This window comes from Paracoccidioides lutzii (assembly GCF_000150705.2).
Source record: "Paracoccidioides lutzii Pb01 unplaced genomic scaffold supercont2.13, whole genome shotgun sequence".
Classification (NCBI taxonomy): domain Eukaryota; kingdom Fungi; phylum Ascomycota; class Eurotiomycetes; order Onygenales; family Ajellomycetaceae; genus Paracoccidioides; species Paracoccidioides lutzii.
The window spans coordinates 672,030-690,721 of record NW_015440959.1 but is presented as its reverse complement, the minus strand read 5'-3'; the positions used below and the strand labels follow the sequence as shown (position 1 = coordinate 690,721).

At 45.4% G+C, this 18,692-nt stretch overlaps 4 protein-coding genes across 4 annotated transcripts; 1 reads left to right on the top strand and 3 right to left on the bottom strand.

The window, feature by feature from the left end:
- Positions 1–357: 357 nt before the first annotated feature.
- On the bottom strand, positions 358–2,346 carry PAAG_05193 (hypothetical protein; the record flags this gene model as incomplete). The annotated part of the gene is made up of 2 exons (XM_015845497.1): positions 358–468; positions 562–2,346. 2 exons carry the CDS (start codon positions 2,344–2,346, stop codon positions 358–360), a joined length of 1,896 nt encoding a protein of 631 aa, XP_015699723.1.
- Positions 2,347–3,531: 1,185 nt separating this feature from the next.
- Positions 3,532–5,118, bottom strand: PAAG_05192 (alpha-1,3-mannosyltransferase alg-2; the record flags this gene model as incomplete). The annotated part of the gene is made up of 2 exons (XM_002793010.1): positions 3,532–4,154; positions 4,221–5,118. 2 exons carry the CDS (start codon positions 5,116–5,118, stop codon positions 3,532–3,534), a joined length of 1,521 nt encoding a protein of 506 aa, XP_002793056.1.
- A 1,273-nt stretch (positions 5,119–6,391) lies between these two features.
- Positions 6,392–12,124, bottom strand: PAAG_05191 (kinesin family protein; the record flags this gene model as incomplete). Its single annotated transcript, XM_015845496.1, has 5 exons — positions 6,392–6,934; positions 7,020–11,174; positions 11,253–11,428; positions 11,510–11,833; positions 11,962–12,124. 5 exons carry the CDS (start codon positions 12,122–12,124, stop codon positions 6,392–6,394), a joined length of 5,361 nt encoding a protein of 1,786 aa, XP_015699722.1.
- A 718-nt stretch (positions 12,125–12,842) lies between these two features.
- Positions 12,843–13,497, top strand: PAAG_05190 (hypothetical protein; the record flags this gene model as incomplete). The annotated part of the gene is made up of 3 exons (XM_002793008.2): positions 12,843–13,013; positions 13,128–13,210; positions 13,296–13,497. 3 exons carry the CDS (start codon positions 12,843–12,845, stop codon positions 13,495–13,497), a joined length of 456 nt encoding a protein of 151 aa, XP_002793054.2.
- Between the last annotated feature and the right edge of the window lie 5,195 nt (positions 13,498–18,692).

Genomic DNA, 18,692 nt, shown 5'->3' with positions numbered 1-18,692 from the left:
CGCCCTGCAGAATGATAGACACAAAACCAAAATAGAGGGATTATCTAGTTTATGGGGCAAAAAAAAAAAAAAAAAAATTGAATGTTGTTACGCTTCAAAATGCACCAAAGGATTATCCCATTAAGTGAACAAATCAGACGTAGGGATAGGGGACATCCAAGGAGATGAACAAAAGAAAAAAAAAAAAAAAAAAAAATGGACCACCCAACACCCAATGAAACATGAGAAAAAGGGGTATATATGATATATATGATATGATACGATAGGTATCGAAAATTTTCGTAGTCCAAGAAAAAGTTGTGCTAAGAGTCAATGGAAATGAGCCATGTTGATACAATGTCCAACGAAATTAAAGTTTTATGCATCAGTCGACGCCGGATTCAAGCTCGTAAACACCTTGTGAAGGCGTTTGCTTATGGCAGGACCAATACGACCATCCGACAAAGTACCGCTTTTGTTTGTGCATTTCTGTAGGTATTTAGGTCAGTGAACCGTATATCAAGAGTCGTGCAGCTCATAGTGACATAGATAAGACAACAAAAGAAGAGAAGAATAACAAACTTTGACATTCTCTAGAAGGAGAGGCCCCTGCTCCTTCAATTCCCTCACCAGCTCCCCTACGGTGGGATATTGCATTGTGATCCCGTAAGATATCGGGGCCGTAACACGTTGGATCTCCTGCAACATCTTGACATACGTGTCTGCGTTATCCTCACCCGTCCTCACCTGACCGACGTCCATGCAGAATGAAGCATCATGCCGATTTATCATCTCGTGCCGGTACGGAACTGTGGATATATGTTCTGTGAAGTTCTTGATCCACTCTGCAGATTCGGATGGCACTCCCGTGTGCTGAATTAAACATTCATGTTGCACTTGGAGTTGGAGGAGAGCATCTTCGATTGTATCATCATCGACTGGTGGAGGTGGTGTTGCGGTTTGTTTGGGCTTTCTTCCGCGTTTAGGCGGATGTAATGGTTGAGGTTGGGAAGGGCCGTCTAAGTCTCGAAGGACCGATGCTTGGTATGCTCTGTTCTTTGAATTATTGTTCTTCCTCATCCAGACAGTTAAGCCCTCAATGAGATAAATTAGTTTGCATCCTGGATAACTACGTTTCATCTCAAAAACATGAGATTCGAGAGTGCCATTGCCTGTGGTCGCTACGGTCATGTCGACAAACTGCTGAGCCAGTAGGTGGCATAAAACATGGTCTTCTTTTTTAATTGTAAGTGGACAGGGCTCCCAGTGTCCTGCCTCCTCATTATATTGGGCGGTTATTTTCCTCCTCCAAGTAACAATATCGGCCATGCGAGTAGAGACGAAATGGTATTCCACCCCAAGATGCCTCATATACTCTGTAACTTGATTTCCAACGGTGGAGCCCTCAAAAGTGGAAGACATGTCTATAATCATTTCTGGGGTAGAAGCCTTCTTATTTAGCTTCCCCTTGTTTGCTTCTGCAAGGTCAGTTGCGAGTTGCTTCTCCTTTGCCTTTTGTTCCTTCAGTTTTCGCTTGCGTTCTTTTTCTTCCGCTTTATCCCTTTCACGGAGTACTCTCGCAGCCAATTTTTCGGCTTCCCGGGCTTCTTTGTTAGAGGTGGATGCCTTTGGAGCTCGTTTTGATTTAGACGTTGTAATCGTAAGAGAAAGAGATTCATCGTCATCGAAGTCCAATGTCTGACTTGGTTTTGGAGAACGGATTTTCGAAGTACAGGATATAGATTTGGACGTAGACGCACTAACTCCCTTCTGGTTGAATTTGCTAGGTTCTGTTGACGAACTTTGTTGAATCCGTGAGAGTAGGCTGGCCGTTCTGTTAGACAAATTAGAGCTCGAAGGAGCCAATGGTAAAGCATTCCAGGGGCCTCCAGGGGATGACGGCTCATCGAATTCCACAATACTGTCGTCTATGGTTATTACATCGTATGAGGTTGATGCTCGATTCTCAGCTCTATTTGCCGTTGTCGAATCCACGGCGGGCGAGGTGAATTCGATCGGATCTGAGATGTCACCATTCCACTTACTACTATTCGCAGTCACCGTTTTATTACTGTTAAGTCGGGGTACCGGGGAAAATATAATGCTTTCTTCCAAGTCAATGTGATTTGTTTTCGGAGAAGGAGTTGGTCCATTTGGTGGGCTCGGGTCCAATTCTGGGCTCAATCTGCGCTTTTTGGCCGGGGTTGGGTTCCCCCAATCAAATATTGAATCATCAGAGAGGATAGCAATGCGAGAAGCACGAGGTGGGTGGTCAGATAGTCGGTCAAACGTTGCTGTTGATGGCTGCTCAGTCTTGTTTGATCGCCCGTCCTCGGGGGACGACAAGAGGCTGATAACTTCGGGCATTGTGAGTTTTGGATACGCAGTTCCAAATCTAAATGGGTCTGGTCGGAGCTGTATCAGTCTATACCAATTCCTGTGTACCAGCATCCAAAAGGTTTTTAAAGGTCAATGCAATGGTATTTGGAAACCAAAAGGCCTCGAGTCCGGGGTAACCGAACACGCGCATCCAATATCCGAGGTTGCTTCCAAAGCAGCAAGATCATCAAGTAGAATTTCCTGGAAATAAACTGCAGTACACTCAATTTTGTTCCAATCAATTTCTCTGTCCTCCTATGACAGTTGAGATAGGCCCTTACATTGAAGTTGGATGTTCACGTTGATGTTGAGTCGAGCTGACGTTGAACGTTGAAACACGACAATAACACGAGGTCAGGTGATATAGTTAACCATCGAGTTATCTACCCCAAAACGGAAACTTAGCCCTAACGACTCGACTTCGACAAAGGCCCCATTCAACTTCATACTACGGACTATTCGAACGCTAGGCATCCTGACTTAATGCCCTTGTGGATCGATATGGTTCTATCTACAGGTGCCTTCTTGTCATACAAATAAGCCCCACGTCTCTTAAACTGTGGCCAACAAAGGGGAACTTGGATAAACAGAGGCTGGGAATGGGGATAAGACGTGGAGACTGAAGGGTTGTTCTTCAAAGTCTGATGACAGCATTAAGATCATAAACTACCCGTGTGGCTCTCAGGGGGACTCAGCCACACTATTTCAATTATTGATACGATAGCGAATGGAATAGTCCTCAAAGGGTTTTCTGCTTATGATAGACTTCACCTAGGACAAATATATTGTTAAGGTTCCCAAGGTTGGCTGCTGGATAGAGGCGTCATTTCATGGGATATTAGCGTGGAGTTGGAAAAGAGAAGTGATTGGCAAAAATATTGCGCTCAGGGAGAGATGACGGTTTTATTCCCCTCCTCTTGCTCTCTTAAGTCAGCGGACGGAGCGCATCGTACTGCCACACGGAAAGTCTATAATAATGATATCGACGCTGTCAGTCTTCCGCACTGAATATTAGTCAACAGTTGCACACCAATCTATACGGGGATGGGAATAGACGCCGCTTATAACGGAAGGAATCGTCAAAAGAATATGGGAGGGACTTCTGGAGCATTGATCCAATTCTACCGCTTTGCTTGCCCATTCGGTATGGTAATCGACAGTTACGACGTAAAGTCAACCTCCCGATTTTGACAAATTTATGAAAACTGCAAGCAGCACGGCAACAATCAACGTCACCATGGCAAATCCCAACAACAATAAATCCCGTAGCCCTTTAAAGGAACGAGGTTCTTTATCGAACATGTCTTGAATCTCGTCCTCCAACCGATCTCCCATGGCCTGCAGCGAGAATTCCTTTTCCACATGTTCTTTCGCATTAGTGCTGATTACGGCAGCTTCTTGTGCATCCATTTCCCATAGCGCTTTCCGCATCACTGCTGTCCACTCTTCGATGGCATGAGCATCTCTCAGCCAGCCCGTTTTCCCTTCTACAATCGTTTCCAGAGGCCCTCCGTTGTTTACAGCCAGGACGGGGAGGCCGGCATGCATTGCCTCCACAGGCACTATGCCAAAATGTTCATATGATGGGGTATAGATGAGGAGTGTGGCTGCTGAAAGGAGAGTATGCTTGAACGCGGACGGCACAGAAAGGAGGAAGAGGACATCTATCGTATCTGGAATAGATAGGGCGGATATAACCGTTTTCGACGTGGCAGTTCGTAAGCTCAGGCCTTTGGCTATGTCATCGAGCTCTGTATGATACTGAACATTCTCTTGTACGCGATTATCATATCCACCTAGAAAATATAACGTATTAGTTAGTTCCCTTACTCAAAGAGACGCTGGCTATAAATTCATCCTACCAGCAATTACCAACCGCGTCCCTTCTCTTCCCTCCTCCCCAAGTCCGTGGTAAGCCCGAATCGCAAGTGCAATATTTTTCTTCCTCTCAAATCGATTGATACTGAGTAGGATCTTTTTTCCACTCCACAGTTTGCCCACCTCAGCCCTCTCTCCTTTTATTTTTATGCCCCTCCCATTCTCCTTCCCACCCACCCCCCCGGTATCAACGCATGGATACACAACTCTAACCTCCCCCAGTCCCTCCCCAAAAACCTGCCTGACAACTCCACACGTAAACCTCGAATTCGCTACGACCTTATCGGCCGCACTGATCGCCCACCCTTCAAACCAATCAAACGGGTACCGATAGCACGCCTTGACCAGCCGCTGTATAGGCCCACCCTCGTCGCGCCGCGCAAGCAATTGATCCGGAAAATGACAGTAGAATAAGATCCGTTGCCTTCGTTTCGTTACAGCCTTTGAACCCAACCACGCCGATGAGGCCAGTAACTCAAAAGTCTTCAGAATTGGCACACACGCCGGCACCTGGTCGCAAATAAACACCACCTCCCTCCCTTCCTCATTTCCCTCTTCATTTCCCTCACCCCCAGCCACCAACAAACCAAACGCCAAATGCAGCTGCCTCAGGACCGCAAACAACACCCGAAACCTCCCGGCAATCTGGTCCGGAAATATCGTGTTCCCGCGCACCCGCACGTCCAGAGTATCATCGCGTGCCTCCTCAAAGCAATGGTTTCTGTCCCGGTGTGACGTGTAGATTCTTACAGTGTGACCCCGGGTTTGGAGGGCCAGGGCGACGTCGAGGATAAGACGTTCTGCGCCTCCAATGCCGAGGTCTGGGTGGATGAGGGTTATTGTTCTGTGTTTTTTGGGTATCCCGTGTGGGGGTTTGGACATTTTTGGGGATTCGGGACTGGAATTGAGCCTTCTTGGGTTATTTTCTGTCGTGTTTAGTGTTTTTATTGAACATAACAAGCTTTCGGGATGGTTGAGCTCGAGTTAACTTGGCTATGCGGTCATAGCTTCTGCTGCTTTTGTCATGTGATGTTGATAATTCGATCCACTCTGGGGTTTTCACAACGGCAAAATATTAAACTATGGGGTAGAAGAAAGACAAAACTTGGAAGCAAGATATGAAATCCGAAAGTATGAAGAGAAATAGATAACAATAAAATATACTTGCCTCTCTATGTTGCATCTAATTTTATTATCCTTTCTTTAGAATCTTTTTATCCTTTTTCACTTTACGAATTCCCCATCATTTTGCAGCAATATTAACGGTGTAGTGTGATTCAATATCAATACATAGAATTATAGAATCGATTGTGACCAATAAATATACGAATTGGAGCTAGTAGCGATAGAGAGTGGCAACGTTCTCTCAAGTCTGAAAATAACATCTGCTAGCACATGTCGATATATATAACATTCGAAAGAAAGACGGGGAGAAAAGCACGAGTACGGAAGTCAAGGGGAAAAGACAAAGGCAAAGGGGAATCAAAAATAGAACATAAGTAAGGGAACAGTTGTAGACAGTAAATAAGAAAATAACGAAACGTTATGAGGCATGCATAGAAATAAAAGAATTGAACAGGATAGAACATATGTATAAAAACAACCGCACGTTTTGAGGGTGCGCTGGAGCAAATGAACGAATAAGGGAATAGCAAGGCAGTCAAGTGTCTATCTCACTCATCGGACGTGTTTCCGGATCCGGTGAAAAGGGCGGGGAGTGACAGGAACGAGGAACTAGAATATAAGGGACGAAAGCAGCATGTACGGAGAGGGATATAATCAACAGCCAATGAAGGGGAAGAGATAAGATATATTTGGGTCATAAATAACATCGTCAAGAAGTGAAAGGAAACAAAGAGAAAGAAATTGCCAAGCGAAAGGTTGGGTATGAGGGTATGAAAGGGGCAAACACAGGCACGTAACATCAATTCAGGCCACAAAATAAAAGCAACTCGCGAAAGTCCAGCATAGAAAAGAAAAAGAACAGATATTATCCAACGGAGACGGGTAGTATCAAAAAAAAAAAAAAAAAAAAAAAAAAAAAAAAAAAGGAAAAGATAAAAAGAAAAAGAAAAAGAGGAAAAAACACCCCACACCGCAAACCCAAACCTCAAAACAAACCAACCCATCCTCAATACCAATACCAATACCAAAATCAGAAGCAATTAAGCGTACTCTTCTTCTTCTTCTTATTAATCGCGTTCATCTTCTCCTCCAAATGTGCGCGTGCCGCCTCCGCCTCGCGCCTCGCACTCCTCTCCTCCTCAACAGCCTGAATCGATAATCTCGTTGAATTCCTCTCAGACCGCAGCTGCGTCAGCTCATCCTCATACTGCCAAGCCTTCTTCTTCCATGCCTCCATGTCTGCTTTCACCTTGTTGCTTTGCGCTTCGAGGTCGCCTAGTGCTTCTTCTAGAGTAGCGGTTAGCTGCTTTTCGGCGTGTAGGTGCTTCTCTATCGTACGGATGCGTGCTTCTTGGTCTTCGACTAGTTGGGCGTTGACAAGTTCTTTGCTGGTGTGGCGGGAGCTGGGAGGGGAAATGCTGCCGGTTTGGGCGGCGATGTTGGGGAGAGGAGGGAGGGGAATTGCGGGAGGAGGAGACGGGAGGGATGCCGCGGAGGCGCTCTTGCGGAGATTCGAAGTCATGGAGCTGGTGCGGTCGATAGATAATGGTGCGTCGCCGTTCCGCATCTGGCCCTTGTTTTTTTTTTTTTTTTTTTAATTTGGATTAGCAAAACAAGTAAAATGCGTCCTATTTCAATATGTAAGGAGCAAAAATTACCTCCAGATGCTCAATACGAGCGCGGTAGCCCTCAGCATCTTTCTCCAAGTTCGCGATCTTACCATTAGCCTCATCGAGAGCCTGGAGCCTCTCCTGCTGAATCACAGAAAGACGATTATGATGCTGATCGAAGGTATTCGTAATCTGCTCCTCAAGCTCTTCGACAAGACGTACACTCTTCTGCTTCTCGAGGGTAATCTCATTAATGAGCAAGTCCTTCTTCCTAATGAGATCCTCTTTGTCCTTGAGCACATCCTCGTGGCTAGCAACAAGGTGCGCAAGCTCGGTCATCTTCGCTTCATGCCGGTTCAATTTCTCCGTGAGATCTGAGAATTGCCTCTCGAGTTTGGCATGGCTGACCGTTTTCGACTCCAGTTCCTTCAATAGCTCCTCATTGGTATCGAACAGCGCTGAGTATTTCTCGGCAAACTGCTGTTTCTGCGAAAGGACGTCCTCAATCTGCTCCTGGAGGGTACTCGCGGTAACAGGAGCGTTCAAGGCGGCGGATACACCAGCAAGCAATTTCGTCATTTCGTTCTTGGAGGTTGAGATTTCAGTTCGTAGCGCGTTAATGGCATGCTCGTGGCGTGCACTCTCCTCCGCAATTTGTGATTCGTATTGGGCCTCCGTGGCTGCCTTTACTTTCACCTCCAGTTCCTCAAGCTCCTGCTTGTGAGACTCCTGCAACGATACAAGATCCGCCTTTTGCACTTCAACGATGGCTTTGATGGAGTTGATATCTTCTTCTAGATCAGTGGCGCAAGTGCGATAGGACTCGAGTTCCAGGCTATTTGCCTCCTTCTCCCTTTCATACAGAGATATCTGTTCCTTGGCATCTGCGAGCGAGGCTTCCAACCCAGTAATCGTGGACAGGTGAGCAGCAATGGTTCCCCGCTGCTCGTCTATATCTTTCTTGAGGCTATCCACAAGCTCTTGATGTTTAGCACGTGCAGTCTCAAGGCTGTGCGATACAGCAGCCTTCTCTTTCGCGGTAGTTCCTTCAGCTTCACTCCGCTCGCTCTGCAGCGCGTCAATGCTGGCGAGAGCAGCTTCGAGTTCAGCCATGGTCGTTTGCAGTTGTTTCTCTAAGGACTGTAGCGATTTAGCAGCTGTGCGATGTTTGTTTTGCCAATCGGCTCTCTCAGCCAATGCGGTTTCCAACTCAGCAAGAATGGATTGAAGTTTGCTCTCAGATGATTGTAAAGAATCAACAACACCTTGATGCTTAGTTTCCCATTCGGAGTTCTGTTCCTGCAACTGCACGATTTTGGCATCCCGAACCTTAACCTGATCTTCCTTCTCAGTCACCAGAGTCCTCTGTGCTTCCAGCAACTCATTCAGACTATGCATTTCAGCCGTCAACTCCTTCTCCCGCGCATCATGAGCCTCTTGCAACTCCTTGATCTGGCTCTCATGCTGCAAGATCTGATCTCGCATCTGCGACACGACGGAGATATCCATCGGCGACGAACCGGAAAGACTAGACCGTTCCCTGGTCAGGCCAGAAATAAGAGTCGTCTTAGTTTCCATGTCCTTTTTGACACTCTTGTTTTCAACCTCAAGTGCTTGAATGCGCTCCATGCGACTATGCAATTCATGCATGGCGGTGTTGAGGCTAAGTTCAAAGGTCTGCATGGTGTCCGGCTTATCTTCAAATTCTTCAATGGCAATGTTCCTCAGGGAGGCGAGGGAGCGGTGCGCACGGTCCACCGTCGTCATATTCTGGCTGGTCATGCGCCGGATGACTTGGGGTTTATTCGGGGGTGGAGTAGTTGGAGAGGTAGACCTGTTTCGCTGGAGCTCGTACTTCAGGATCTCCACCAAATTCAAGGTCTCTTCGTGTTCTGACTGCAACTGGGCATATTTCTGTGTCACCATACTCATACCATGCTGATGCTCTTGCAGCAACCTCTGCATACTTTCTACATCGCTATTAACCTCACCCTTCTCGAGGGTTTCCGGTAGGCCGGAATTGATATTCTTCTCACCCTCTAAGGTCTCCTGCGACATAGACGACTGCTCGGCCAAGGATAACTCCGAGGAGAGCAACCGCGAAGATGAAGGCTGTGCGCCACCCTTGAGCTCCTGAACTCTCGAGTCCTCTAATAAAAAAGACACTGGTCGTGAGTATATCATTGGGGTAATTACTGCTGCTGCTGTAGCGGGATGACGGGCTTCATCAACAGCGTCTTGAAGTTCGGCTAGAGTGTGGAGAGCTTCTTCGTATTTGGCATGAAGAAGATCGTAGTCGTTGGTAGTGGCTTCGTGTTGGATTCGAAGCTCAAACAGTTCTTGGGTTACATTTTCCAGCTTCTCAGCAACAAACCGGGTTTGAGCGGGGCTCTGTGGCGGGTAGTCATGGTCAGTGGTTAGATGGTGACTGCCATTTTCTCCAGAGGCATGCTGGAGCGTTTTTAGTCCGGTGGCCTCATTATGCGTACCAGAAGCAGGTAAATCTTGTTCAGAAGGGGCTGACGCGGGTTCCAAAGACATTTCTCCAAGGTCGTCATCAGAAGATTCGGGAATAGCCGTCTCAGCAGCTTCCATGAGGACATCTAGAGATTGAGACTGGCCCCGCTTCCGGGACTTCGGTGGCTCCCTGCTAAGAGTGGGTGGGGTATGAACATCTACATTTCCCTTGCCATCATCCGATTTCGTGCCATTCTGTTGGATATAGTCCAGCTCGTAAAGTAGGGTGTCGAGTTTACCCAGGCTGCGTTGTCGATCGATAACATGCTCTAACCTATCCATCTCCCGTTGCATCAATTCCACGTCTTGATCAGCCTCAGCTAGCCGCTCCTCTAAAGTTGAGATGTAGTCTTCGCAACTAGCCTCATTCTCACGAGCACGAGCAATTTCCTTGCGAAGTTCAGCAACTATCGCTGCATTCTTCTCTTCTCCGGTGGTATGTCCGTCGAGCTTGGACTCAAGATCGTGAAGGTAGTGTTCCGTATTCGCTTCACGATCCATCATCTTCTGAATACGTGCCTGTAGCTGGGCATTGACGGTTTCGATATAAGCACACTTGGTCTCTTTCTCTAGCAGGCTACTTTCAGTGTTGGACAACGAGGAGCGAGTGTTGGACAGAGAGGATTCAAGGCTTTGGATTGTCTTTTCATACTCCAGCACGACCTGCTCGACAGACTGAGCAAATGAATGGGACCTCTTCAATCTTTCCATCGAGCTATCTCCAAGAAGGCCTTGGAGGTCATCAGTATCACCACTGAAATCAGAAGCCTTAGTAAGTTCCGAGATGAGTTTGGCATGTCGCTGGCTAAGCGCCGTATAACTTTCCTGTACATCCAGAAGGTGGTTCTGCAGTTCAATTTCTCGTTCATTTTGTCGTTCTGCCCGTTCTTGCGGTACATTGCTCCTTCTATCTCCTCCTTCAGAATTGCTGATTTGTTGACGCAAGAAAGCTACCTCCGCTTTTAGTCTGTCGATGACAGCTTGTTTATCGCTCTCATCAGATACTTGTTGAATACGAGGCTTGCTTTGGATGGCCCTTGCCCGCTGGGCGTACTGTACAGTGTTTAGTGTCTCGCTGAGATGGAATTCTGCCGGGGTGACACAGGCTATCATATAAGTAATCGCATTGCCACCAAGGGAATCCTGAAGTAATCGAGTGAGTTTAGAATCGCGATATGAGACGTGAGAACCGGCTTGTCGGGATGATAACTGTGAAATGACTTTGCCTAAGCTGGCAAGACCAGCATTAATAGATATACCCTCCTTGGCCCGTTCTCCTGACGCGCCAGTATTTTTGAGACGTTCGCTACCAGCCAGATCAACAAAATGTAGTTTGCTATCGACAGTGACTGACAAATCAGTGCCTGACAAGGCTTCAACAGGCATTGATAATCGTTTTTCACGGGTCGACAGGCTCGCAGTTGAGTCTTTGCGGTGGATTAGGTTCAGAGAAAACACAGCGTGGGAGCGGGAGGATTTAGCGTTGATTGCAGTGGCATCTGTTTGCCGGATGGAGGAACCAAAATTAAGAGCTCCAATAAGATCTTCGAAAGAGTTGATGTTAACCTGGTGTAAGCCGGTGAGAATGATACGTCCCTTTGTATCCTCGCGGATGGTAACTGCGCTCCGTTCTCCCAAGGGTGTAGAATCAGGGAGGAGAAGGTCTCTTAGTTGTTCGTTGTATATCTTGGGTTGACATTGTTAGACAGCTGATAATTTGATGGAAGGATAACACTGAATGAAATAGAAATGGATAGTAAATACCTCTACATAGGTAGCTTTTAACTGCCAATTTTTATCCAACAAACTTTTGCCAAAACCGGGTAGAGCTGAATTGACGGAATATCGTGTTGGGGTTCGTAGACCAGTGGAACTGGTGCGGTTGTGGGTGGCTCCAGTTAATTTCTCAAAGAGAAGCTGAGCGGCACGGGGTATTATGCCTGGCAGTGTAATATAATGTATTAGATAAAAAGAAGGAAAGATATAAAGAAGCGCTGCATAATGGAAGGAATTGCACATACCCATGACTTTCTGGTCATTCTGCTCCGCCGGCCCAGACGTTCCCATAGTGTAAGACTTGCCAGCACCAGACTGGCCATATGCAAGAATGGAAACGTTGTATCCTTGTACAAATGAGTTCACGCTATCCTGGAGGTAATCCCAGATTCCTTCCTGATTGGTGGTCTCTGGGAAGACCCTATCAAAGACAAACAACTTCCGGCCCTGAGGAGCATCGACAGCCACGCTGGTTGGCGAAGTGACATGGACAGTTGACCGTTGGAAGCGCTGGGGGATCAATTCGAATCCAGGATCTGTGGGCTTCAAAGGCGGGCGAACGCGAACAGCTATTTGTGTTTTCATGGGATCAGAAATCAACTATTCCAAAGGGATGTATATATGGATGTATGTCGAGTGGCACTCTAGTGTATAGAAAAATATACACATATAGAGATATAGATAGCTATATACGTACCGACTTTGACAGCCGTCTTTGTATCCTCATCGGATGCCCTACTCCCACCGCCTTGTTTGCTGCACATACTCATCCGACTGTTGCTCCTTGGAGGACGGATCATTGCGCTCATGGGACGTGGCTGGCCGAGGGGAGTAGGAGAGGCTGGAGGAGAATGGGCCATGGCGGAAAGAGGGCCCCTTAAAAGTTTTATCTATATCAAGAATAGCAAAAGGAAGATGGATCCAGATTCAATTCTTGTCTTGTTCCTCGAGGAGGCTCGTGGAGACGCAAAAATATAGAAAACTAACAAATTAAAATAAAATAGAGTAGAATAAAACAAAGAAAACGCGAAAGGGAACAGAAAAGTGAAAAAAGGAAAAGAAAAAAGAAAGAAAAGAAAACCCCAAAGCCACGCCCCCCAATTTGTAACCCACCAAAATACCAGTGCTAAGTTAAACCAGAAACCAGAATGCGATCGATCATGGGAGGAGGATTAATCTGGGCGAAGCCAGAGTACTTTTCCGTTGGGTCGTAGTGAATTGAGCCACTGTCGGATGTGTGAAAGGTAGGTGGAAAGAGTTGTATGACTGTTTTCTGGGGGTGCTGTTGATGTTTTCCGACCGAGCAGCGAGGATTGGAGGGACTATTATTTGCACCAGGCGCTGGAGAAGGAGCGTGGTGGAGGAAGAAGTGAGAGTGTTGGAGAGAGAGAGTAAGTGTGAGAGAGAGGGAGAGAGGGAGAGAGGGAGAGAGGGAGAGAGATATGGTTAACGCTGGAACAGGAGAAGGAAGAGCCCCCTATTTTTTTTTTTTTTTTTTCTATTTATTTTCGCAAAGAAAATGGATCAACTAGCGTGATTATTGGGGGGAACGTGGGTTTGGACGGCAAAACCAGGGAGATGTCGCGGCATGAGAAAAAGGTTACTAGCGAGGATGACGCCTGGAGTAGTATGATGTATTTTTCCGATGGGGCGGAGAGCAGGCGGAGTGGGATCCGAAAGGACGAGGAGAAGAATGCTGGGAGAAGAGAAGAGAAGAGGAGAGGAGGAGAAGTCGAAGATAAGAATGGGGTTAATTGATGCTGTCTGGGTAGAGGTGAGGGTGAGAGATGTCGTTGGCGCAGTTGAGTGAAGTTGTTGGAAGTTGACGTTGAAGCCCAAAATAGAGCGAAAGTTCTCTGTCAGGCCACGCCAGGACAACATACGCGTATTGACGACAGTACACATACTACCCTAACTAGTAAGGCCGAGGGACGTCGTATCGTATGGTAAGAACTAGCGCAAGCCCGGCTGGGTTAATTGCCATAACTTACCGCTACTTAACTGCCAACTTACCGCTAACTTTACCGCTAGCTCGGACGGGACTAGAGTCCTCCCGGTCCCGTACTTTATGTGTCACTGGTCCACTCCATCCACCGCCAAAAGTAACCTCAGTGGTACTTCCCAGTTTAACGTCAATGCTATCAACGCTGCCAACTCGACCACCACTGACAACTCTGACAACTCTGACCAGGGGCAAGCTCTTGATTGGAAAAAGGCCAGGCACAAAAGTTAATCAGAGTTTTACTTAGCATCTTAAAAGGTGGATATTGGGTATGAAGTAGTTATCGAGAATAATGCAACTGCGCTGGGGTTCATTCTTGAGTCTTTCTCTCCCCTCCATACGGTGTGAAAGTTGGTCTACGGAATACTGCATACAGACAGACAGCATACTCACTGAGGTACAGCATATCACATATCCAACCCTGGAACTGTTCTCAAAACCTGCATAACTACTACTTACGTTATTAGACAGTCGACGTGTCGCATTTAGGGTTGAAACAGCAAACACCGTCTCGGCTTATGGATCAAGCATCGGGAGGATCGTGCCCTCATGCAAAATATTTAATTATCCATCACCACTCCGTCACCTCATCATCCCGGGGTCCACCGTCCAAGAAGAGCAGAAATAACAATGTGAACAGTTATTATTAGATAGTAAATTAACGACACATACGATCTGGCATTCAGGGGTATCAAAGAATCCTGCTCAGCCAGGGATTCTTATTCCCCCCCCCCCCCCCACTCTCTCAACCTCCGGCCCCCTCTGAGAATATCGACATATCGAGATTGAGACCCTGGCTCGAGATACTAGTTAAACGCTATGGAACGAAATATAAATATTCGTCTTCATAGAAATGTTCACACTCCTCGCCTGTGTCTGTAAGGTTTATTGTCAGAACCTTGGGGGTCATTCAGAAACACACGCTTAGAAGGACATCAACTGCGTACTCCGCCAAATTGAGGTCGAAATAGCATTCTAATTGTTGTTTGTGCCACCCCAAAACAACCTGCCAATGTGTGTCAATATCATGGCAATATGTCACGGACAACGTACTCGGTCCCGCTTTTGTGCAAGTGTCTTTCTTGTCTTACATTTTTCCAGTTGGGTTGAACAGAATTGCATCTCAAGCTGTAGGATTGAATATCTATATTTTTTATCACCAGCATCAATCCAGATTTCGCTCGCAAAATGGATGGCCCACTAAAGCTCTATCATGTCCATACAAAATTTTACATCTGCCTTGAAATAGACGGTTCATTTCCATCCATTATTAATTACATTATTAATTATTTTTGAATAACTAAAACCCATTGTCTCTCGTCGTATTCATTACTCTCTATTAATATACCAACCAAGAAACAAACTCCCAGTCTCCCGGCCGCCATTCACGGCAGTTCCAGCTCCGTACAAGTTCCTATTATGGCCCCTTGCCTATCGCTAACCCTCAAACCCGAGGTGCAGATCCCCTTAACGCCGTGTGAGTTAACGCCGCCTGAGAGGAAGCCGGACAAGTTTCCTAGATAAAATACTAAAGACTCACTCCTCCCTGCTACTGCGAAGAAAAAGGAGGCGGCGGAAGGCAAAAGGCTCCATTTAGTGTACCTCCCTTGCACGCCACGACTGATTCAATTGGTCGCTCTCCAGGTCAAGGTCAAGGTTGGATGCAAGGAACTAAGAAAAGTAACTTCGTCTATACGAAGTACGGAATTGTTTAGTGGGTAATCTAGAATTACTGATCGATGAGGTTGAGGCTTTTTAGACGCCTTGTCATCCTTGCAAGAAGACGCCCGCAGAACGGGGGCGGTCAAAGACACAGGTTTTTCCAAAAGGATAGCAGCTATATCCCTGCCTTCACCGTGGTTTTCTTTCGGGGATGCTTACAACGGGATTCTTGTTGTTAGTTCAGTTAAATTAATCAATTAATCAGCTAAATCCACAGCTCATGCTCATGCTCATGTGATGGGATGCATGGGTTTGATATTTTACATGAATGCACGAAGTATGTAAATGCTCCTTTCCACACGTCGTTTTCTCCTAGCTAGTAGTCAATCTAATGAACCTGCCATTGGCATATCCAAAAATGTCGACAACGGTTTTCTTTTTTTTCTTTTCTTTTTTTTTCGGCATGCTTGCTTACATGCAGCATCGTCAATAGCGCTTAATATGCATGAAAGGTTAAACAATGTCCTCATCACTTGCTCCCAAGATAAACAGCTAGACACTCTCCATCTTGTCCCGAGGGCTTCTACCGCCTCCGGATAGGATGTGGAGGACAGACCCTTCTCCCTTTCCTCCCGCTGTAAATCAAACTCGCAAACCACACATTATTTAGTTTAGGAGCCGTTGCAGAGTTGCCGAGAAGAGGATAATCCGCCAATCCGTCACGACTGCATACCTGGAAGCATAAGAGAAGGCGAAGAGGAAAATTGCAGCTGGCGGGCACTCTCACTGACAGGTTGCCTCTGCCAGAAAGTTTTAGAACCATGTGCAGTCTGTTTATGAGTCTTGGTCTCGTTTCTGTAGGTGATGAGTTACGTGTGGACTCCGTGAAAGCAAATCTTTCGACAAAAGCATTCGTCGAACAAAGAAAGGGCCCGGATGAACGACGACACTGCCACGGCAGCATCCTGCGGGGAAGACGGGGCCTTGTGTCGCGTCTATATGCTTTAATAACTAATGACTCGGCATCGAAGGGTCTGCAGTCATAGAGGAGTGTCGGCTGCACTCTTATCTTCTCTGCAATCTTGATGCCGCCCAGTGGACTCCATGTAGCTCACAAGCAGCGAAGTGAAGTCTGAAGCAGTGAGAGCAGTCCGTTTGACGTTAGCATTTCCCTGCATAAGATTCAGGGGCGATGCGTAACAACGACTACCGACGTCACGGATGTAGGGACATGCGACTCGAGACAAGTTGCATATGAAGACAGAACCGGCTCAACCACAACTGCATAGTTAGCAAACCCCGAAACAATCATATTATGATTAAAATATTTTCCTTCATCGATTTATCACCTGCCATTTCAATAAAATTGCCGGGTTGGGGAGTGCATTTGGGTTATTGCAATTTGCACTTCCTATCTCTTTTCCTCGGGGCATTGAACAAACAGAGAAAACCTCCAAGAGACCCATCCTATTCATCCTAGGATGGAAACTCAAAAAGAACCAAAAGATGCAGATGGTAAGCTAGATTGAAACGCAAACCTAAGGCGACGACGCTAGGGAATGCTAAGCCTGGTCTAATTTCCAACTTTCACCCGGTTTCCACCACGAAAAGCAAAAAGAGGCCCAACGATCGCCGATCAGGAATTCGTATTCGATTCAAAATCTTACGATTCGATTCGATTTTGCTCTAAACTTTCACTTGTGTTTCAGCGTTTCAACGACAAACCTTGGAACCTGTGTGAACAGAGCCGTTTTTGTCTTTCTGAATATTTTTCTTTTTTTCTTTCTACTTTTTTTTTATTTTTATTCCCTTATTTTTTACTTTGTGGCGTTTTGAAAAGTCGAAACGGGTCTCTTGGGATTGATCTCTGTCAATTCCTTCGAGTCTGTCTCCAGCCACACAAGCCGTGGACTCAAAACTCCCTCCAATCATGATGCAATACCGTTGAGAAATACCGAGGGTGATTACACAATGTGGCGTCGTGAAGTTTTGACTATTTTAACTGTTGTTCCCCAGCATTTTGATTCCTCAAGGCTGCGAGGACTTTCTCAACTGTGTGGCATCCAACAAAAGCTTTATCACTGTGGTAACTATGCTTCTCGGGTGGTATTCTTACGAATCCATGGATCTGTTGTTTGCCACGACATGTTATGATTTTGATGGTTATTGCACAGCTTCAGTGTGGGTACAGTTAACTAGTTAATTTCCCTTCCTGAGACTTTCTACACTTCCATTCATGAATTGTTGGAATTGATGGAATTTCGTTTATCCCCTGAATACCGCGCAATAGGGCTGGCAGTTCAACATACATATCCAGGTATAAGGTTGGCGAGAGAGATAAAGATGATCTTTCTAAACCCCCGTTTGAATGTAACGGAGGAGATTTTCAGTATGCTTGAGGACAAGGTAGTTATCATATTGATTTGACTTTCATTTGATGTTGCTGTTGTTTAATGGTGGGGAAATGAGGAGCGGACACGATGCTATTATTTGTGTCAACCATCCATCCATCATCCATGGATGAATATATTATTATTATTATTATTATTATTATTATTGTTGTTGTTGTTGTTGTTGTTATTATTATTATTATCCACAGATGACATGCAGCCACCTAGGTTATAAGACTGTGCATTGAAGTGACTTGATCACATGACAATCATCTAGCATTCCTTCAGTCAGTGCTACAATTTAGAAAATAAAAAATGAGAAGAGTTATAATCTTTTCTTGCTCTCTGCATGAATGGCAGCTGGGCATTGCAAGGTGATAGATAGCACTCATCTTCCTGTCTTGTTTTCCTCAGAATTTGACTGATCTTCTCTTCATAATATCAATGTTCTTATATCATAGTGATTCTTCCTGCAGGGAAAATGTGATAAAAATGAGTAGATAGAATAGCATCAGCAGAATTTCTCTCATTCATCTGTGTTGAAATTATCATAAATATAAAAGATGCCAAATTTCTGATCAAAATTGTCACTACAAAAAATATCAGAGCACTATTAACATAGCAAACACATCTAATATCTTATTATTGCAAGCAGTAATTTCAACTCACTGACAATAATACTCTACTGAAACATGCTGCAGTATGTGAGATTTCAGATAGATACAATGGTTCTAAGTTGTTGATTCAAAATCTAATCAGTATTCAAATAAGAATTCTTGGCAGTAAGCTTCTATGATCTTCAGAGATCATTTAGATCAAATTCTTTGACTATGAATCAACTTCTGTCACAATTTGTCCGCTTGTATCTTTCTCACTTGACTGATGATAAATCTGAATCATCACTGGACAATTCAATTGATCTGAATGATAGAACAGATGAAAAACATGATACAGAACCTCTTAGTGAAGATCAAAAAGAATCACATCTCAGAGACAATATCAAGTATTAGTGTAATAGTGAAACTGATAATAGAAGGAATAGTGAGGCAATGTTAATTCAGAACTTGAAAGAGAAGTTGCAGATGTAATCACAGTCAGAGCCACATTCAATAGAATTTACTCAATCAGAATCAGAGCCAGAGTCAAAAATAGTCAATGCAAGTGAACATGAGCTTCTCTAATACTATGGGTTGCAGAGAGCATATATTAATAAATACGGAATGTCTTAACTGCGCTAGCAGTGACAAGAAGAATGTTGAATCATCACCACCATGGTCCATCTCCGGCTCACTGTCAGATAACATCTCTGAGGATAAACTCTCAAAGGAAACTCATACCACAGTTAGTGACTCTTTTGCACATCACCTTCAGCCA